Source organism: Lepidochelys olivacea (genome assembly GCF_965140295.1).
Source record: "Lepidochelys olivacea isolate rLepOli2 genome assembly, chromosome: 3".
NCBI classification, from domain to species: domain Eukaryota; kingdom Metazoa; phylum Chordata; order Testudines; family Cheloniidae; genus Lepidochelys; species Lepidochelys olivacea.
The window spans coordinates 128,104,189-128,127,391 of record NC_140413.1 but is presented as its reverse complement, the minus strand read 5'-3'; the positions used below and the strand labels follow the sequence as shown (position 1 = coordinate 128,127,391).

Genomic DNA, 23,203 nt, shown 5'->3' with positions numbered 1-23,203 from the left:
CACAGTTGAGAAGCGAGTGGCAATAGCTCTGTGGAAGTTTGCAACGCCAGAAAGCTACCGGTCAGTTGGGAATCAATTTGGAGTGGGCAAATCTACTGCTGGGGCTGCTGTGATGCAAGTAGCCCACGCAATCAAAGATCTGCTGATATCAAGGGTAGTGACCCTGGGAAATGTGCAGGTCATAGTGGATGGCTTTGCTGCAATGGGATTCCCTAACTGTGGTGGGGCCATAGACGGAACCCATATCCCTATCTTGGCACCGGAGCACCAAGCCGGCAAGTACATAAACCGCAAGGGGTACTTTGCAATAGTACTGCAAGCTCTGGTGGATCACAAGGGACGTTTCACCAACATCAACGTGGGATGGCCGGGAAAGGTACATGATGCTCACATCTTCAGGAACTCTGGTCTGTTTCAAAAGCTGCAGGAAGGGACTTTATTCCCAGGCCAGAAAATAACTGTTGGGGATGTTGAAATGCCTATAGTTATCCTTGGGGACCCAGCCTACCCCTTAATGCTATGGCTCATGAAGCGGTACATAGGCAGCCTGGACAGTAGTCAGGAGCTGTTCAATTACAGGCTGAGCAAGTGCAGAATGGTGGTAGAATGTGCATTGGGACGTTTAAAGGCGCGCTGGCGCAGTTTACTAACTCGCTTAGACCTCAGCGAAACCAATATTCCCACTGTTATCACTGCTTGCTGTGCGCTCCACAATATCTGTGAGAGTAAGGGAGAGACGTTTATGACGGGGTAGGAGGTTAAGGCAAATCGCCTCGCTGCTGGTTACACGCAGCCAGACACCAGGGCGGTTAGAAGAGCACAGGAGGGCGTGGTACGCATCAGAGAAGCTTTGAAAACCAGTTTCATGACTGGCCAGGCTATGGTGTGAAAGTTCTGTTTGTTTCTCCTTGATGAAACCCCCCACCCCTTCGTTCACTCTACTTCCCTGTAAGCTAACCACCTTCCCCTCCTCCCTTCAATCACCGCTTGCAGAGGCAATAAAGTCATTGTTGCTTCACATTCATGCATTCTTTATTCATTCATCACACAAATAGGGGGATGACTACCAAGGTAGCCCAGGAGAGGTGGTGGAGGAGGGAAGGAAAATGCCACACAGCACTTTAAAAGTTTACAAATTTAAAATTTATTGAATGACAGCCTTCTGTTTTTTGGGCAATCCTCTGTGGTGGAGTGGCTGGTTGGCCGGAGGCCCCCTCATCGCGTTCTTGGGTGTCTGGGTGTGGAGGCTATGGAACTTGGGGAGGAGGGCAGTTGGTTACAGAGGGGCTGTAGTGGCAGTCTGTGCTCCAGCTGCCCTTGCTGCAGCTCAACCATACACTGGAGCATACTGGTTTGATCCTGCAGCAGCCTCAGCATTGAATCCTGCCTCCTCTCATCACGCTGCCGCCACATTTGAGCTTCAGCCCTCTCTTCAGCCCGCCACTTACTCCCTTCAGCCCACCACCTCTCCTCCCGGTCATTTTGTGCTTTCCTGCACTCTGACATTATTTGCCTCCACGCATTCGTCTGTGCTCTGTCAGTGTGGGAGGACAGCATGAGCTCAGAGAACAATTCATCACGAGTGCATTTTTTTTCTTCTTTCTAATCTTCACTAGCCTCTGGGAAGGAGAAGATCCTGTGATCATTGAAACACATGCAGCTGGTGGAGAAAAAAAAGGGACAGCGGTATTTAAAAAGACACATTTTATAAAACAGTGGCTACACTCTTTCAGGGTAAACCCTGCTGTTAACATTACATACATAGCACATGTGCTTTCGTTACAAGGTCACATTTTGCCTTCCCCCACCACGTGGCTACCCCCTCAAACCTTCCCCCTCCCCCTGGCTAACAGCGGGGAACATTTCTGTTCAGCCACAGGCAAACAGCCCAGCAGGAACGGGCACCTCTGAGTGTCCCCTGAAGAAAAGCACCCTATTTCAACCAGGTGATCATGAATGATATCTCACTCTCCTGAGGATAACACAGAGAGATAAAGAACGGTTGTTGTTTGAACGCCAGCAAACATACACTGCAATGCTTTGTTCTACAATGATTCCCGAGTACGTGTTACTGGCCTGAAGTGGTAAAGTGTCCTACCATGGAGGATGCAATAAGGCTGCCCTCCCCAGAAACCTTTTGCAAAGGGTTTGGGAGTACATCCAGGAGAGCCGCGATTGCCAGGGCAAATTAATCCTTTCACATGCTTGCTTTTAAACCAGGTATAGTATTTTAAAAGGTACACTCACCGGAGGTCCCTTCTCCACCTGCCGGGTCCAGGAGGCAGCCTTGGGTGGGTTCAGGGGGTACTGGCTCCAGGTCCAGGATGAGAAACAGTTCCTGGCTGTTGGGAAAACCAGTTTCTCCGCTTGCTTGCTGTGAGTTATCTACAACCTCATCATCATCTTCATCCCCAAAACCTGCTTCCGTATTGCCTCCATCTCCATTGAAGGAGTCAAACATCACGGCTGGGGTAGTGGTGGCTGAACCCCCTAAAATGGCATGCAGCTCATCATAGAAACGGCATGTTTGGGGCTCTGACCCGGAGCGGCCGTTCGCCTCTCTGGTTTTCTGGTAGGCTTGCCTCAGCTCCTTAAGTTTCACGCAGCACTGCTTCGGGTCCCTGTTATGGCCTCTGTCCTTCATGCCCTGGGAGATTTTCACAAAGGTTTTGGCATTTCGAAAACTGGAACGGAGTTCTGATAGCACGGATTCCTCTCCCCATACAGCAATCAGATCCCGTACCTCCTGTTCAGTCCATGCTGGAGCTCTTTTGCGATTCTGGGACTCCATCATGGTCACCTCTGCTGATGAGCTCTGCATGGTCACCTGCAGCTTGCCACGCTGGCCAAACAGGAAATGAGATTCAAAAGTTCGCGGTTCTTTTCCTGTCTACCTGGCCAGTGCATCTGAGTTGAGAGTGCTGTCCAGAGCGGTCACAATGGAGCACTCTGGGATCACCCCCGGTATTGTAGGCCAATACCGTCTAAATTGTGTCCACAGTACCCCAAATTCGACCCGGCAAGGCCGATTTAAGCGCTAATCCACTTGTCAGGTGTGGAGTAAGGAAATCGATTTTAAGAGCCCTTTAAGTCGAAATAAAGGGCTTCATCGTGTGGATGGGTGCATGTTTACATCAATTTAACGCTGCTAAATTCGACCTAAAGTCCTAGTGTAGACCAGGGCTTACAGTGATTGAGCTCCTTGAGTCTATCTACGTAGCTTAATATTTGATAATCAGTTCTTCAATCTAGCAGAGAAAGATATAATATAATCGAATGGCTGGAAGTTTAAGCTAGACAATTTCAGACGAAGTAAGATGTAAATTTTTTAACACTGAAAATAATTAATCACTGGAACAACTTACCAACGGTTGTGGTAGATTCTGCATCACTGACAATTTCTAACTCAAGATTGGATGTTTTGCTAAACATGTTTTTCTAGGAATTATTTTGGGGAAGTACTATTATTGCCTGTGTTATACATGAGGTCAGACTAGATCACAATGGTCCCTTCTGGCCTTGAAATCTATGAAAGACAGTATTTGACTGAGATGAACAATTTTCTATTACATACTTGTTTTCTGTGAAGTGATAATACTAGTACATTACATATAGAACTGCACCACTTCGACTCATAAGCCATATTGTCTCCCTCGTTGAGAAATTAACCACTAACAGTGTCTTTACCCTACAAGTACTTATTAACTAAAATGTAAAAAACAGGAGAAAATATCTGCCCATTTCTCAGGCTTCAAAAATAGCTTATGACTCGATCTTAAATTGCTAAAAGATGGAACTAAAAAAAAAAGACACTGTGTAGACCAACCACCTCTCCAGTTACCCAGAATAGCCCTAGGATAAGGCTCTGCAGCAGAGTGGAAGAAGAGCTGGTAGTGGAATACAGATAGGGACCACAAATCTCTAAGAACCTCCAGTTACGGTGTCAGGGTTCCCTCCCCATTCTGAACTCTAGGGTACAGATGTGGGGACCTGCATGAAAGACCCCCTACGCTTATTTTTACCAGCTTAGGTTAAAAACTCCCGAAGGCATAAATTCTCCCTTATACTTTGGATTAGGTAAATGCTGCCACCACCAAGTGATTCAAACAAACATTTAGGGAGGGCCACTTGTAACCCTATCTCCCTCCAATATCCCCCAAGCCCTACACTCCCTTTCCGGGGGTGGCTTGAGAATAAACAAGGTGAACACAGACCAACCTTGGGTTTTTAGGGACATGAAAAACCCCAATCGGATTCTTAAAAAACAGAATTTCATTAGAACCACGAAGAAAAGATAAAAGAACAACTCTGTAAGATTAGAATGGAAGATAATCTCACAGGCAGTCAGATTTAAAACAGAGAATCCCTCTAGGCAAAACCTTAAGTTACAAAAAGACACAAAAACAGGGATACACACTCCCTCCAGCACAGTGAATTTCACAAGCCAAAACAAAAGAAAATCTAACACATTTTCTAGCTAGATTACTTACTAACTCTATAGGAGTTAGATTGCTTGCTTTCTTGATCTGTTCCTGGCAGAAGCATCACACAGACAGACAAAGCCTCCCCACCCCCAGATTTGAAAGTATCTTGTCCCCTGATTGGTCATTTGGGTCAGGTGCAAACCAGGTTATTTGAGCTTCTTAACTCTTTACAGGTAAGAGGATTTTACAGTACTGTATCAGAACTTCTTAACCTTTTCCCTTTATATTTATGACCTTTGGTATCAGAGAACAGCGAACCAACAGCATATCACCACCACAGACTCAATAGTACTGGTGACTGAGTCCGTGTAGATAGCAGTGTTCTCCAGGGCAGTGTGCCTGGCTCCTGATACTGGAAAATGGACCAGGCTTCTATCCATTGGTGACACTGATGGTACCAACTTCAGGTGGGCCATGGTCTTCAGTACTGACAACTCTACTCATTGGCATCAACAGTATAGGAGGCATTCACTGCCTTCTTTTCCTCACCAGTACCAAGGATGATCCCTGAGCCCCTTCAGTTAGTCCCAGTATGGAGGGGGACTTTTGCCCTTCAGTTCTGAGAAACTGGTGTTATGCTCCTTGTAAGCTCCTGACACTTGGGTACCAGGACACAGAGTCTCACCTGACTTAGGCCTCGTCTACACTGCCACTTAAAATCGACCTAAGTTACATCACTGAGGGAGCATGAAAATAATCACCTCCCTGAGCAACCTAGCTTAAATCAACCTAATGCAGTGTCTACACTGCGCTATATCGGCAGGAGACGCTCTCCCGACAACTTACATTCTGTTTCTCGGAGGGTGGAGTACTGAAGTCAATGGGAGAGTGCTCTCCCATCAATTTATCAAATTTTCAGCGGACCTGCTAAATCAATGCCACTGCATCCATCGCAGCGGTGCCGATTTAGTGGGCCAACATAGACAAGCCCTTAGAGCTTGTCAGAGAGGAGGTGCTCTTTTTGGACGAGGGCTTGGAAGAGGATTTCTCACTGTTTTTTGTGAACATGTTATGAGGGGGTAGGAGCAAACTTTCTTTGGAACAGTCTTTAGCCCTGGTCTGATTATCCCCAAAGCTGGAGAATACTGTGCTCGGAGGCATGCTTCTTGGTACCTCTGCCCAACACACTGGGGGTGGAGGGTTATCTGACAGGCCAGGAACAGACTTCAGTCTCACTACACATTCCATCAGGAATCTTCTATGCCTGGCTTGTCCATAACAACTCAATGGGTTTAACTAGGAAAGGACTGGCAGATAGGATATGAGCTTTCCTGGAAAAACAGAGGCATGTATCATGCTTATTGCTAACCAGAAAAGCTCAGTTGCAGGCCACTCAGATTTTGAGTCCTGGAATCCTGGGCATACTAGTCACTCCATACAGGGGGGATGTCCAGATGGGGGGACCCCCCCGCAAGACTACTAAACTACTCTAACTGTAAACTAGGTAAAAACAGGTTTCATTAGCTATTTACAACTACGCTTTTTGAAGAATGCTAACTAACACTGCGGACATTGCAGAAGTGGTCTCAGACCATGGGTGGTAGAAAGGAACTGGAGAGAGTGTCACTCCACGCTAGCCCTCAGTTTGGTGCAAAGGAGAAGGTTACCGGCATGGACCAGTAGATACTGCTAGCAAAGGTCTTCCAGTCTTAGGTGCATGCAGTGCATGTGCACCTCAAATACAATACATACAGTCTGTCCCTAAGGGGGTGTGGTGCATGGAACAAATCAGCCTCCCGGCTAGTCTCCTCGCCATCCGCCTGCCCACTCGCTGCTCGCCTCCTCGCTAGCCTGCCCGCTGCTCACCTCCCTGCTAGTCTCCTCGCCGGCTCGCACACCTCCTCACCCGTCTGCCGTTTTCCTCCCCGCTAGTCTTCTCGCCAGCCAGCGCTCCCCCTTCCCTATCCGCCCGCCCACTGCTCTCCTCTTTGCTGTCCGCCTGCCCCCTCAACCCCAGCCTCCTCACCTGCCTCCCTGCTCGTCTCCTCGCAATCCGTCCGCCCACCTGCCTCCTCACCCTTGGCCCACCTGCCTCCCTGTTCGCCTCCTCACCCCGCTTGCCTGCCCCACCTCCCCACCCACCTCCTCATCTGAATATCGGGACAAATGGTGTCCCAATCGTACATCGGTCGGGATGCGGGACAAAGGGCTAAATAACAGGACAGTCATGATTTTATCGAAGCGTGGGGCCCCCCCAAAGGGGAGGGCTCGGGGCGGTTGCCCCAATTCGCCCTACCCAAGAGACAGCTCTGCATATAGGGATCATCACTCAAAGAACTTAAACTTAAGAACAGGATTTATGAAGACTCACAGAAATAAACATCATATTTTGATTGTTTTACCAAGTTGTGATAAATGTTTTACAAATTAGGGAAGACTGAAATGACTAGAGGCTGAAATTGTCTGTCAACAAATCCTGCCAACTGCATTGCTACAAAGACTAAAAGAGGCTTATAGTTGTGTCTGAACGTGGGGCACATCAACCCACAGTTGACAAATGTGGAAGCCCGACCAATAGATGTTAAGAAATGCTGTACCTATTTAAATATTCCATTAGATGGGTTTAAATTATAAATTGTTGGGCAAAAGTCAACATGGTTTCTGTAAAGGGAAATCACGTCTTAGTAATCTATTAGAGTTCTTTGAAGGGGTCAACAAACATGTGGACAAGGGGGATCCAGTGGACATAGTGTACTTAGATTTCTAGAAAGCCTTTGACAAGGTCCCTCACCAAAGGCTCTTACATAAATTAAGTTGTCATGGGATAAGAGGGAAGGTCCTTTCATGGATTGAGAACTGGTTAAAAGACAGGGAACAAAGGGTAGGAATAAATGGTAAATTTTCAGAATGGAGAGGGGTAACTACTGGTGTTCCCCAAGGGTCAGTCCTAGAATCAATCCTGTTCAATTTATTCATAAATGATCTGGAGAAAGGGGTAAACATTGAGGTGGCAAAGTTTGCAGATGGATACTAAACTGCTCAAGATAGTTAAGACCAAAGCAGCCTGTGAAAAACTTCAAAAAGATTTCACAAAACTAAGTGACTGGGCAACAAAATGACAAATGACATTTAATGTGGATAAATGTCAAGTAATGCACACTGGAAAAAATAACCTCAACTATACATACAATATGATGGAGGCTAATTTAGCTACAACTAATCAGAAAAGAGATCTTGGAGTCAGCATGGACAGTACTTTGAAGACGTCCACACAGTGTGCAGCGGCAGTCAAAAAAGCAAACAGGATGTTACGAATCATTAAAAAAAGGGATAGAGAATAAGACCAAGAATATTTTATTGCCCTGACATAAATTCATGGTACGCCCACATCTTGAATACTGTGTACAGATGTGGTCTCCTCATATCAAAAGAAGATATACTGGCATTAGAAAAAAGTTCAGAGAAGGGCAACTAAAATGGTTTGGAACAGATCCCATTTGAGGAGAGATTAAAGAGGCTAGGACTTTTCAGCTTGGAAAAGAGGAGACTAAGGGGAGATATGATAGAGGTATATACAATCATGAGTGGTGTGGAGAAAGTGAATAAGGAAAAGTTATTTACTTGTTCCCATAATATAAGAACTAGGGGCCACCAAATTAAATTAATGGGCAGCAGGTTTAAAACAAATAAAAGGACGTTCTTCTTCACACAGCGCACAGTCAACCTGTGGAACTCCTTGCCTGAGGAGCTTGTGAAGCCTAGGACTATAACAGGGTTTAAAAGAGAACTAGATAAATTCATGGAGGTTAAGTCCATTAATGGCTATTAGCCAGGATGGGTAAGGAATGGTGTCCCTAGCCTCTGTTTGTCAGAGGGTGGAGCTGGATGGCAGGAGAGAGATCACTTGATCATTACCTGTTAGGTTCACTCCCTCTGGGGCACCTAGCAATGGCCACTGTCAGCAGACAGGATACTGGGCTGGATGGACCTTTGGTCTGACCCAATATGGCCATTCTTATGTTCTTATCAAAAAAATCAACACCGGGTCTAACAAATTCAGAAAATAGCAATTTGTCTGAAAAAAACAGATATAAATTACAGAAAAAATCAAAACTAACATAAAAATAAGATATTTTAATATTCTCTTAATTTCATCCTTTATTTTGGAAAGGATTAAAACACTTCTTTTCCCCAGGCAGACTCCTACCATTTCAATACATCTTGATGACACCTGGCATCACGTTTCCAGGAAAAAGTCTGTTTTATTGACAATATTAGAAATGATAATGTATTTCCTACCTGCCATCATGCCTGCGATAATCTTGCTGCTGTTCCACTCTAATCATTGGCTTCACCATTCCTCGTTCAGCTGTGCTGGATGCTGATGAAGTTCTGTCACCATCCAGTCTGTTGGTGCTCTAACTCAAACAGAAAGACAAATCTTTATCATGCATGCATTAGATCAGCCAAGACTTATGTTCATCACTGTGGAAAAAAATGTCAAGGCTGCCAGAAAGGCACAGGGAACAGAGAAGACTACAGAACAGAAGAAGACAGCAATGCAGCATGTTTTCTCACCACAATGAAATTTTCATACTAGCTATTCAAAACATCACAACAGCCAACTATTAATGTATTTTTGGCAATGTACTGGCAGGAATGTTAAAACCAATGAAGTTAACATTAACAGAAAGCCAATAACAGTGCTGATGATGCAAAGATTCTACAGATTCTTGCTTAAAACAGCTTTAATATAGAATAATTCCAAAACTAGGAATAAAGGGCTGCCTTTCTCCAAAATGTTAGTTACGGAGGTTAAATAAAACCTCAGTAATAGAATAAAAAAACAAAGACGTTTTTAAACACCGATTAAAAATCTTTTCCCCTTTCAATTGCTCAGTGTTTATACTGCTGACGTATGCTGCTATTTCACTAGTTTTCCAATATTCAGTCCCTCCCCGAAGCTAGACAGAACCTGAATTTCTAATGTTTTAAAAAAAAAAAAAGGGGGGGGGGAGGAAGGAACACTCCTATTTTTGTAAAAAAAATCTTGCTTTTCTTTATACACCAAAGAAGCATAAAAGGGCACACAAATCCATTTTTTCCTCTTTATAGGTCAGCTATCGTCAGCATCATGGGCTTCAGTTTTACAAGTGGTTTTACAATGCATTCTTCCCCCACTTCATTTGCTCACGCACTTTTGACTGTGTAACCTGTCCTCCATCCAGTAAACCATTTCTTCCAGAACTTATGCTACTACTCCAAATCTCTGACATGTTTCAAAATATTTTTAAAAATTGCAGTTCTTTTCCTAAAAAAAGTTCTTCTCTCCCTAAACAGAAAGTATGCTAGATGCTATACAGACATAAAAAGACAGTCACTCATCCAAAAAGCTTACCTAGTGCCACTTGAGAACCACACAATATTTCATAATTGGTGAGATTTATGAACTGAGAATATAAAACTATAAATTTATATCATTTTTGCCCAGTCTAGTCACAGTTTAATACCTTGCTCGCTGGTAATGCTGTTCCACTGTGAACATCTCCCTCCAGATCAAATGTTGTTTCCTGAACAACCCTAAGAAGATTAAGACCAAAAAAACCTCTAGTAACTTTCAAGAATTACAAATAAGCAGTATAAAAAACAATGACACAGGATAGTTACGCAAATACACTGCAAACCAAACAGCTCTGCCATACTGTCTTATTTATTAATATTTGTATTTAAAATATTGTATTTATAGGAACTATACATAGGCTTGACAGAATTCAATTTCTTTTTTATGATTTTGATGTTTCAATATCAATGTTTACTTTTAAGCATTTGTTCTGTTTTTATTTATTTAAATTTTCTTTTTTTTTCCTTCAATTTTTATCTATTTAAATATTCACAGTGGCAGGAAACTACGGGGTGGTAAGACAAGAAAATGTATTGATTGTAGATGTTGAGATTCAGGAAGTGAAAGCTTTATAACCATTGAAACACAAATTGTATATTTTGATATGTGATGTTGACAAAAAGTAAATATCCTTAAACAGAATTCTAATAAATTCTTAAGCAGCACTTTTCTTACTTTGCCTATCTATAAATTACAATGATTGAAATATTTTGTCCCTTGGTTTGCGTGTGTACAGTGAAACTGACATAGTAGTAAGAGAGCTCTGAGCTCCGGGATGGGTCTCCAACTGGCCTTCCATTTGGGTAATAGGAAATAACAAGAGTAGGACCCCTGGCCTTGTAAATGTTGAGGTACTGGTTCTATGGCTCATATCGCATGAGGCGATCTATCTCCTGCTGGAGTAAACTCATAAGAAGGGTCCCTGAAAAGGGATGATGGGAAAGGGTGTTCTGGAGGGGGCAGGGAGGTGAAGTGGATGGAATATCCGCATCTGATGATCTCTAGGACCCATCTGTCTGAGGTTATATGCTCCCAGGCACTACGGAACGCTGCCAAACAGTGGCCAAATGGGTGCATGGTCACAGACAGTAGTGGGGAGTGGTCTCGCAGAGCCTTGACTTGCCCGTAAAAAGTGGTGTTTAGGGGCAGGCAGTTGGGTCAAGGAGTGGGAGCCTGATGGCTTTTACTTTGAGAACTTTCCCTTTTTCCACTGGGGCTCATAGTTCCGTTGTGAGGGGAATCGGGATGAATAAGGCCTCTGTTGGTATTGAGAGCTAAAATGTCTTTTGCCCTTATGTGAAGATTCCCAGTGACCTGAGAGTGGCCATGGAATCCTTCAGAGAGAGAGAGGCATCAGTCTTCTTGGCGAAGAGCTTCATCCTTAAAGGGGAGGTCCTCCACCGTGGTCCACACCTCCTTTAGGAATCCCAAGAGGTGGAGCCACGACTCCCATCTCATTAACACAGCCGTAGAGATGGTACTGGCAGCCGTGTCAACAGCATCAAGGGCCAACTGCAAAGATGTTTTGGCTACCAGTTGTCCCTCCTGGATGATGGCCTTGAAGGAATCCCGGGAGCTCTCTGGCAGTTTATCAATAAAGTTGTGTAATTTATCGTAATTCATGTAGTCACACTTTGCTGTGAGTGCCTCGCAGTTGGCAATTCAGAACTGTAAGTTGGCTGAGGAATACGCCTTACAGTCTCTGTCATAGGGTGTTGTCTTAAGAGTGGTTCTGTCAGACATGAGAGTTCACAGCATCCACTATGATGGAATTTGATGGTGGGTGGTGAATAGGAACTTTGATTCCTTTGTGGGGACATCATATTTTTGTCCACCTGCTTGCATGTTGGAGTCACTGAGGCCGGGGTTTGCCACACTGTCTTAGCTGGGTGTAGGATGGCCTTGTTGATTGGCAATGCGATTTTGGAAGTAGATGAAGAATGAAGGATGTCAATAAGCTGGTGATGCGTATCTTTAACCAACTCCAATGGCATGTAAAGTGCGTCCGCCACTCTCTTTGCCAGCTCTTGGAACAAGCAGAAGTCATCTGCCATGGAAAGTGGTGATGGCATGATCACTTTGCCCAGCGAAGAAGAGGATATGGCGTTGGGTGTGATCTCCTCCTGTGTGTCCACCTCCTGCTCCTCCACTTCTTGGGATTCTGAGGCATACGATGGTGTAGCTGAGGGGGAGTGCCTGGGAGGCTTTCGGATGATGCTCGGTGACCTTGAAGCAAGCTGTTGGTGAGTCACCAGAGGTCCCTGTATGGCCACTGCAGTAGCATAGGGCCTGGTGGAGTTGCTCAAGGGTGACTATACCAAGATGATGGTGGTGCCATCAGGTAGTACATTCCTGGACCCTGTTGATATTGTGTCCCATATAGAGCTTTGGAGGAGTATAAAGAAACCCCAGCTGGCTCACTGCCCAATCCCTCACTTGACATCAGAGGGCCATGGCATAACTGTGGGGGAAATAATCTTTGACTGGCCATGGCTCAGTTCTGGTACCAAGGGACTGAGTGTCAGGAGCTTCCAACATAGCCAGGTCACCAGCCTGATGGAATTCTGCCAGTACGGAGTGTCCTGACACTGGTGGTGGTGCCAGGGACATTGGGACCTCATCTATACCAATCTCTCCAATGCCGAATGGGTCAATGCTGCTGGTGGTACGGACGACAGCTCGCATACCAGAAGCATCTTAGGGAGTCTGCCCTGGTGTCTTTGTACCACAGAATCGGTGCCCAAGCCCAAAGGGTCTGCAAGCCTATCAACAGTACTGGACACCAACTGTGCTATGAGGTGTGGGTGCTGGATGATTTTGGTGCCGGTGGTGCTGAGGATACCAACCAAGTGAGATGGTAATCGCTTTTGGTTATTCCTGGGCTCGCTGAGGGGACTTCCCACTCTCTTTTTCGACTTGTGAGTGGAGTACCCAGACAGTTTCTTCAACTCACTATCTTTCCAAGGCAAAGGTTGAGGGGAAGAGTCATGCTCACTGGAGGGCTGGGGTCAGAAAGCTGCCTCCATAAAGATGATTTTTTGGTGGAGCTCCGTGTCCTTGCAGGATGTCGGTCAGAGCTGCTGACAGAGGGTACACTTTAGAGGCTGTGGCCCTCACTGAGGCAGCGAATGCACTGGGAGTGCTTGTCTGTGACTGGGATCACCTCGCTGCAAGCGCAACACTCCTTGAAGCCTGGAGAGTCTGATGTACCCTTGACTGCTTTACAATTTGCTATGTTTTAGGAGAGCAGCCTGCAGTGAGCTTCTTTAGTCTTCTGCACGTAGACTAATTTGGACAAATGAACTGGAACACACACGTCGATTTTTAGTGAAGTGCAATCCTTTTTGCCTACTAATTGATAAAAAAGGCTTAAACTGGAAACCTTTACATGATACAAATTTCATTACACTCACCACAGGATAGGAAACAAATACGTTTTCCTGGGTTTTGAGAACACAATTATAAAACATTAATTCTTCAATGAAAATATTATCCATGAACTATCAAAGATCTGATTACTACCTAGAGATGGGACCCTACATCTCTAGGTAGTATCACCTTATACTCCCTGGCAACAAACTTCTCTAGCACGAAAAACTCAAACGCATAATTAGACACCCCTACAACCAATGGGAGTCCGCAGGGTGACAAAATTAGGGAGTTTGAAGCCAAATCCCAGCACAGGGAAGAAGCCAATGAAAATATAACGTTGTGTGTGTTTTGGGTACCCCCACTGCACATAAAGGTTTCTGTTGCAGCAGTACTCCAACACCCACTCTATGAAGATAGACACTGGAAATTAATTATAACAATGGATATTTCTGGACCTGAGCACAGCCACCCAAGTCACAAAAAGAGGTGTTACTTTCTAATTACTGCAGTAATCCTGTAGAGAAAAAAGCTGCATATCAACTATAAAATTATCAACTTTACAGAATTTTGGTCTGTTCTGAATTGAGAAAATATGCATGGCAACAGATCTCAGAGAGAACTCAATAAGTGAGTATAGCCTTTTTGCAAAAGAATCTGAGTTTCAAATACTACAGTAGACTGTTTAATGTGCTCACTCCTCAGATCATAATTTAAAATGGTTGTAAAACAGTAGTTTTTGCCAGTGGTTTATTTAGGTGAAGAACATAAAATAGGTTTAACTTATGAAGTTAAACAAAGTCTACAGGTTTTACAAAGGACACTTTTTTCTTTGCTCTCAGTTAGGATTACATTTCTGAATGCTTGCCAAGGAGAGGAACACCCTCTCCACATTCAGTGAGCTGCTCCATCTTTGGACTGTGAATATTTTTTAAACCAATTCAAAAGTATGGTACTGTTCAAGAGTTGATATATTGGTGTATTGTATTTTGTGACCTTGAAAGGAATGTAACATCTATAAACTACACTTCAAATGTTGACTGGACTTCCTCTGATATTGGGGGGGGGAGAGAAGGGGGGGGTTGAAGGGGAATCACAAAAAAGGATAGAAACCTGTTGACTGACTGATTCTGGACCAATGTCTTTGAAGGAATAACTCTTCGCCCATAATGAAGATCACAGAAAAGCAGCTTTCACAAAATTCTTTTTAACTTCTTATACTGAATGCCCACATGTACTTCCAGTTTTAAACATAAATCCAGAATAGGAAGAGGAGTGTGGTAAAAAGTACAGATTTTTAAAATTAACTGGCAACACTGAATGACAGCATAATATGCCTCTTCTCACCCAGTTTTTCAAAATGGATAATTTCTAACATAATCAGCTTTTGTGCCTCAATGTCTTCCACCCAGACATCCTACTCTAGTAGTTTCCTTTGGACCAGTCAGAGACGTGAGCAGATCATCAATATTTTACATCTTCCAAGTAGTTCCGTATGATTTTAACTCTTGGGGCTCTCTGCATATTTACATCCCCAATGAACATGAAGCCCTAAGGCCAGGCAATATCTAATCTATGTTTTTATACTGCACCCATCAAAATAATATGAACACAAATGATAGGAGAAACTTTGGATTGATGGACTCTAGGCACAGAAAAAAGAGGAGCAACTGTTACACATCTGGAAGACAAGGCCACAAGGTAAAATATTGGGCTCCCTATTCTGACATCTCAAATGGAGTTTTGCCATCATCCATTTCTGAGGGGGAATCCAGATATTTTTTGAAACTCTTGTTACATTGTATCTGGATTGTAGGTGGCAAACAGAAGAGATGCACCCAGAGTACATCTTTTCCTGTTTTGTTTATTCACATCTGCTCTAATGAAACTTCCGAAGTTACTGTCTAAGGAAAAAGAAAAGCACCAGACTCACTATGTAAAGTTAGTAAATTCCTTATGTTCCTAGTGTTTGACTGAGCTGCCGTGAAATGTGTTAGGATTCTAATAATTTTGCTTTTTTCCCCCCATTTTTGTGATTCCGTGTCATGAGAAAAATACACTTCTATATTTAATAACGAAACATATGCAAGTCCTAAAAACTTCACAAGGTGGAGCTAAAGTATTATAATAGTTATTTCTACTATAAATTTAACTTAGAACAATTAAGAGTAGCCACACTCAGCCTGATGGTCTTACACTCAAGACTCTATATTATTTTAACTCAAAAAAATATGATTATGTACTCACCCAGTTTTGTGCCTTGGACCTTTGATCATGAGACCTGCATCTAGAGTTCTTTTAGGAATAATGTGGTCCTGACTGGGATCCACAAATTTAAATACATGAGATGATCCAAACTGAACCTTCATGCCACTCTGCAGCATGGTGGTCTCTGAAATACGCTGACCTTCCACATAAGTTTCAGCATCAATATTTCTTGGTGTAACAGTAACAACTCCATCCATATTGGTGAGGTCACAGTGATGAGACTGAATTCCTGGACCAAACAACTGGAAATACAAATATTAAATAGTTCTAAAATGACCTAACTCAGAATCACTGCAGAAACAAAGCATAACTGTGTATCGCAATTCACCCTAATTGCAATATATTGATATAGTTTTACTCCTGCCTCTGAACTTTCATTAGAAATTTACCAATTAAAGCATCAGTAATTTAATCTTAGTTTAAGCTTTGCTCCAAAGGAAGACAACCATAACATGTTTTTGCAGCACATTTTAAGCTAAATATTTCTGCTCAAAATATACTTTACACATTATTAATATACTGTTTTGTTATAAATATGCTGCCCATAATTGTATTACAAGATTCAAAGGGATTTAGGAACCTAAGTCTGAGTTTTAGGTACCACTGTGATCCACACAAAACTGCCTAACCCCATAGGTTCCTTCGGTGCCTACATTTTTGCTGTAGAAGTTCCTTAAGTGCCTAAGATTCTGCCTCTGAGCGTGCACACAGCTGCCTGATACTTCAATCCCAGCACAATTCTCAAACTAGAGTGTAGCGTCCCGAAGGGGTTAAAGCAACCCTGGAGAGGGCTGCAGCTGGGGAAAAAAAAGAGTTAAAACAGCCAAGCTAGGCTGATTGGAGTAGCAGCCACAGCTGTGCCCAGCTTAATTAGGAGCTAAAGTCATCCCACTTTAGCCCTGGAGTGGGAAGGGCTAGCTGCCTGGGAACAGGGTACCTGAGCACAGCAGCACTGGGGAAGGGCAAAGGGAGCTGGGGACCTCCAGCCTGATAAACCCCCAGGTTGAAGGCCTTGGTGAAGGCCTACAGAGGCACTGGGGCTGCAGAGGGGCAGCCTGAGGATAAGCAAAGGCAGCAGATCCTACCCCCTTGCCTGTGATGAGTGGCCATTACACTGCAGTGTGCCCCAATGAATGAGTAGCTGATGAGTGGCAGTAGCCACTGAGGCAAGGTGGGTCTAGAGGGTTGGGGGTTCCCTGGGAGGGGAGACCCAGAGTGGGGGTCCTGCTGGGACAGAACCAAGGGAAAAAGGCACCAGGGTCCGGGAGGGACACGTGGCCAGTGAGAAACCGGCCTGCAGAGGGCGCTCCAGTGCTGGAAGAGCTAATTCCCTGGAGAGCCAGCAGGAGACGCCGCACTGGTGAGTCTCGCCCCGCTACATAGGGGAAGATAGGCACTGATCCACATACCTTGCCTGTGCGGTCTGATCTGATAGACATGCTCAAAGCTTGCCTAACTCCATATTTTGGGGGGGGGGGGGGGGGTAGAGAGGAGAGGCGTCTCTTATAACCCTTAGCCCAGTGGTTAGGGTAATCACCTGGGATTGGAAAACTCCAGTTCAATTCCATCTTCTTTCTGATAAGAGGAGATTTGAACAGGAGTCTACCAACTCTGTGGTGAATGACCTAGTCACTGGACTAGAGTGATTCTCGTAGTTTCCGGCCCAAATAATATTTTATTAAATTGAATTGGCTTCAACAAGAGACACAGATGGCCCATGTCAGATTATCCCATAGACCAGTGATTAGGGCACTCACCTGAGATATGGGAGATCCTTGTTAAAATACCTTCTCATCGGGCAGCAGGGAGAATTGAGAGAGGCCTCCCACATCCTAGTGAGTGCCCTAACTACTGGGATAAGGGAGGTCTCTCCACCACAGGCATCTGTGTGGCGTTAGACAGGCACCTAAGCCTTTCTTGCAAGAAACTGCTTGGATCTCTAACCCGCCTGACTCCTGGTGAGGGGTTCCCAGCTGCAGATCACTAACAGAGATAGGCACTTCCCCGCACCCTGGATCCAAGAAAGGGGCGGGGCTTAAGTAGCTCCCCAACTAGCAGGTTGATTTTTGTGGATCCCATCCTCCCATCTTCCCATTCATTTTATAGGGATCTTAGGCACCTAAAACTCAGGGTATGTGAATTCCAGTAATTTTCAAGAGGTCTAAAAGATAGATATTGCAACACGTGAGTCCTTTCGTGGATAAAAAGACTTGAACCTGCAAATACATACTAGTAAAGTGGATGATGATGGAGGATGGTTCAGTGGTTGGGGTGGTAGCCTGGGACATGAGAGACTCCTCTGCCACAATCATCATGTGTGACTTAGGGCATGTTACAGTCTCTCTGTGCCTCAGTTCCCCGTACTTCCCTAGATTACAAAGTTGTTGTGAGGATAAATACATTAAAGACTGTGAGGCAATTCTGATGCCAAAGTAGTTGCAGCCAAATAGGTACCTGTGGTAAGATTAGGAATTTTTCCTCAATGGACTACAGGCAGTCCTCAACTTTACGACGTTTGACTTGCCACGCTTCTCAATTGACACCAATTTGACTTACAATTGGTTTCAACTTTATGATGCTTGGTCACGCAATGGAGTGGATTGCGGTTCCAAATTATGACATATTGTGTCGTAAGTCCAAGGACAGCCTGTATTCATTTTTGTGTTTAAAGGATCAAGCCTTCAGTTTCTTCTTTAAGCAAAACAGAAAAAAAAAAAAATCAAAGCATTCTGATCAACAGAAAATCCTTTGTGTTTGCATTTAGATTTATCTGCCCTTCTGACTTGTAAGGGTAAGTCAGTTCAGCCAGATGTGGTGAGGATGAAGTAAACTGGTAGGTACAGAGTGGCTTTTTTAAAATGCATTCTGCATTAATGCTTACTAACAGGAAAGCGTGAGGCCCATGCTGAGGGGGTTAAATAATTAAATCGTTATGGTCCTCAGTGAACTGAGTTCGCTCCCAGGATTACACATGTGACTGGTTGAAGTTCAGATCAGCTCTTTCACTTGAGGCTGTTTTTCCTCACCTGGATAGAATTGTCATCAAATTTTTCTGTTCCAACTTCAGTGACACTTAATTGTAGACGATAGAGTTTTGGCTTATCTCTGGAGTCAGAACCATCTGTAGAGTAAGCGTAAAGCACTTGATTTGCAAATGTGGCTTGATTATTTCTAATTCATATTGGAAAACTCAAAACATCTAATTCTGAATGTTAACCAAAAATTAATCTAATTTGTGTCCTTAAACTTTATTAGAAACAGTTACTAAAGTTTATGTGAAGAAAGATAATATGGATGGTAAATATTAAACAGGAAAGCCCATGCAACAGAAAATTGCTTTAACAACTTTAGAAAGGATAATCTTTTTCTTAGAGCTTTCTACTGTACATATTCTTTTATATTTCCACTTGTGCTTAAATGGTAGCTTACAGTATAGAAGAAGCTTGTGGAAAATAAGTTCTGATATATACAAACAGAGAAAGAAAAAATAAGGATTTCAAAAATATTTGTATGAAATGTGTAGATGTCAGCACCACAGATATAGGTCTAAGCCTTGTCTCTATCACAGCACCTCTAATGAAATGCACATTGCCATCAATACCTCAATCACTGTGTCAGGTAGCTTGTGAGACCAACTTTTTTCCCCTTTACCAGATGCTGAAACAAGTCAAAGAGCAAAAAAAACTGTTCTGTGTAAAAACTGTTACCCTACTAAACATATGCCTATGTGTCAGCTTCTTCCTCATGGATGAGAAATGACAATTAAGATACATTGTAAAAGGACTATGACTGCAGTAATGTTCCTCCTGAGCTTATCTTCAGTCCCAGCAACCTACATTTTGATCTTGCAGAAAATGAAACCAGGGATAAAAGAGCAACCGGAGACCCTAAGAATATTATTCTCTTTAAAATGTATATACTAACCCCTACTTCTCCCTTTCCCACCAAAGAAAACCAAATGTGTGCATGTGCGCAAACACATGCACCTTTTACTGCGACGTACCGAAGAGGAGAGAACTTAGCTGCCATCTCCTCTCGCCATGTACCATTGATTTGCATGCATATACACAAATTCGTTTTACAGGTAGGTATTACAGCTTTCAATGCTAATGGAAACTTATGCATCTTACTTTCCCCCCTCAAGAACGAGTGCAGAAGTTCAAAATCTCTATATCTGATATCTAGAATGGGACACACAGCTGGCCACAAGATGAAAAATATTGTTGCCTACAAATAGCATTCCAATTATTTTTAGTTTCAGTCTGCACACAAAAGCACTAGAGAACATTATTCAAATTACAGCACATGTATAAATGCTCTTCAATGGGGGAGTGGTAATCTTGTCAGTTAAAATGGAAACCAATACATATGGGATCTTCATGGGGACAAAAGCCATTGGAAATCTCTCAATTATTGTATTGCAACTCAGTCTGGGGAGCAATTGTATGTCTAGAGTATATGTCATTTAAACAGCCCCACTACACATCTTTTATAGCAACAAAGATGTATGCTTGCTTCAGCATCTAAAAACAAGAGGTAAGTATAGTGTCTATCCACATTCTTTCACACCCATGATTAATTTGACATTTTATCAGTCAGAAATTGAAAGTTTATTCAGAGTCCAGAACTAAGTTCTATAGTTCTAAGTTCTCAAGATTCCTGAAAGCCCCTTAAAAATCACTCCTAATTCCGGAGCTTCTGTTAACCTACATTTTCAGGTCTCTGTCTAGGAACACAGGAACTGCCAGACTAGATCAACCCACAATCCATTTAGCCCAGTGTTCAGTCTTCAACAGCAACCAGTACTTGATGCTTCAGAGAAAGTTGCAAGAAGCCGCAATGTAGGCAGATTTGGGATGATTACCCTCTCATCCCCAATCTCTAACAGATATTGGTCTAAGCCGTGAATCACGAAATCATATATTCATTCCATTTTTTTGTTCATATTAATTAACAAAACTTCAGATATTCTTATTATCCATGACTGTCTAATCCCTTTTTGCTCTATTCTTGGTTTCAAAAGACATTTTGTGGCAATAAATTCCATAGTCTAATTATGCTTTGTGTAGAGACAGTATTTCCTTTTATCAGTTTTGAATCTGCTACCTTTAAATTTAATTGACCATCCCCTTGATCTTGCATCCTGAAATACAGAGAGCAGAAGCACCTGATCTACCTTCTCTTTACCACTCAGTGTATATATTTTTATGACACCCCTCTAGTCACCTCTTTAAGGTAAACGATCTAATTTCTTTTCAAGTTTCTCTTGGTATGCAAGTTCTTCCTTACCAGCAGACCACTGAATACATGACTGTTTTAGAAGCCCATATCCTTAAAGGGCACTTCACTTGCACATTCATCTTCTTAGGTTGATCTCCTCATCCAAGGTGCTTTACTTCCACTATGCTGCTGTCTGCACTGCCCGCAAAGTTCACAAACATTCATATCTTTGAAATACTATATGCCAGTGCTTTATTGTAACAGGATACTAATGAATTACACTTAACTGCCAGCATATAGAAGACAGCACAGCAGCTGATGAGAGCCACATACAGACCAAAAAAAGGAAGACACAGGAGAAGGGATAAGTGATAATGTAGAAGAAGAGAGAAAAAATAATGTTAAGGTGGATGAAAGAATCAGCAGAAGAAACAAGACAATGTGCTAAAAATGAGAGAACATTCATTTACCTCTTATATTCCTTCAAATGTGGCCTGCACAACTGGCAAAAAGCTAACCATATGTTTGATATTAGGAATTCATAATTCAAGTCACTGCATCCTACTGAAATTTACTATGTTAACTTTGGTAAATACAGTAGTTCTGAAGGGTGCACATTTTGTTTATTTAAATGAGTAAAAAAGTTACACAACAGCAAATCTACAGAAATCTATGATGTTTCAAGGAAAACTCCAGACATTTATAGTATCTGAGAGAGCTATTAAACAATCCTTTACACACACACACAAATGTGGAAGCAACATCCATGTGATAAATGGCACACATGATGATTTATCATATACACCTTTGATCATCTCACCTGCACACTGCCCATTAATACTTTTCCCGAGGATTTATTTATACATTACAAAATTCAAAACAACAAAGTTTTGTTTTTAAACTTACAAGTGTTTCCACCTCCTCCTCCGAAATACAGAATTCCCAACACCACAGATCCAAATGACACCTGACTGAGGCCCTGAAGATGCAAGTTTCAGGCCTGTACTAGTGGCAACTATTCTACACCTAAAAATACCACAGTTTTAAAAACCAATAACTCAGTATTCTGCAGTGCTAGTTTACTTAAAGGTTTTTACAGCTTCCTCTGAGCCGTCTACTGTTGGACTCAGGATGAAATCCTGGCCCCAGTGAAGTCAATGAAAGTTTGCTATTGATTTCATCTGCGGCCAGAATTTCAGTCATGCTAACAAAGACACCTATGTTTTCATGCAGAGAGATATGAAAAAGGATCCCAAATAATAAAACTCGAAAATATTTCTTCTGTTATGTATGCCACAGAGAAAATACCTCTAGGCATAAACATAGGCACTTGCTTGGGATGATCTACATCTCTCATTCATGACTTTATCCCTTGTGAATAGTGAATCCATATCACACACTCTTACTAGAGAAACCTTATATCACACCGTCAGGTATTTCTTACATAGACATACACACCATAAAATATAATTAAACACACAAGACAAGGTACGGAGTCACAAAGTTTTTGTTTATCTAAATTACAGAAATCTTCATTACTCATTGAGTGTCCAAGCCAATAAACTTTTTATATCACTATGCATATGCCACATACGTTATAGTTTCTTAAAAAAAATAACTGATACAATTTTTTTTTAAATCCATCCACTAATAAAGTCAGGTGTCTTAGTTATCATGAGAACAACTTTACAGACTGCTAGGGAGAGAAAACGAGAATTAATAAAACTTTAAAAACCTCTGAAAAGTACTTTTCCATTCATCATAATTCCACAACGTTAAGGTCTAACTCAGGATTTTTAACAGACTGAAGCAAACACAGCATTTCTCATTGGAAAGCTTGTAACAGTCCCATTCCAATGGTGCTAATTATTACAATGGGTTAGGTCTTGTTTACATATATAAAATACAATCCCGGCCCCCAAAAACTTACATTTTAAGAAAAGTTGTTCCTTTCCCTAATAGGCCAAAAGTATCAAACTTTAAACCTGTCACTTGTCCAGAATGGAAATATGGTTCATCCTGGAACTCAGACCATGCAGTTTTTTTGGGGGGAAGGTGCGGGGCATGAGTGGGAGGGATGTATGTGTGTCAAAGGGGAATTATACATTTGAGACTGAAAGGAAATATTTATTTGGCAGGATACTCATTTTAAAACTATCTTTTTATTTTTTAAGCTCAACTTTGAAATGTTGTAAAATTCCTAGGGAGATGTGTGCATTATTGGGCACATTGCATGTAAAGTAGTAGAAGGTGCACAATGAAGTAAGTGTATAACACTGATCTGTGTTTTATTTTATACACATACAGATACGTGATGGTGTAGTTTAAAATTTTTACTGGTGTAGACATAAGGTAGTAAAGATGCCTGCACCCTATCTGCACTACATCTGCCACAATTAGTAGCAACAGCAGAGATGCACGTGTGCAGAAAAATTCTTACAGATTCTCACTGTAGACGCAGTTGGTTAAAGCTAACTTGGCATATACAGACATCATAAACCAACATGGAAGTATAAACCTT

General features: G+C 42.6%; 1 protein-coding gene across 12 annotated transcripts in view; it reads right to left on the bottom strand.

Annotated features, from left to right (window-relative positions):
- The window catches only part of AFDN (afadin, adherens junction formation factor), a 216,269-nt gene that overhangs the window by 87,827 nt on the left and 105,239 nt on the right, over window positions 1–23,203 (bottom strand). For all 12 annotated transcript variants that reach the window (XM_084624826.1, XM_084624831.1, XM_084624836.1 and 9 more), the window contains 4 exons: window positions 18,489–18,583; window positions 15,442–15,704; window positions 9,935–10,004; window positions 8,724–8,842 (listed from right to left, as the gene is read on the bottom strand). In XM_084624826.1, the coding sequence (XP_084480952.1) occupies window positions 8,724–8,842; window positions 9,935–10,004; window positions 15,442–15,704; window positions 18,489–18,583 (547 nt within the window). The remainder of the gene's footprint in view (window positions 1–8,723; window positions 8,843–9,934; window positions 10,005–15,441; window positions 15,705–18,488; window positions 18,584–23,203) is intronic.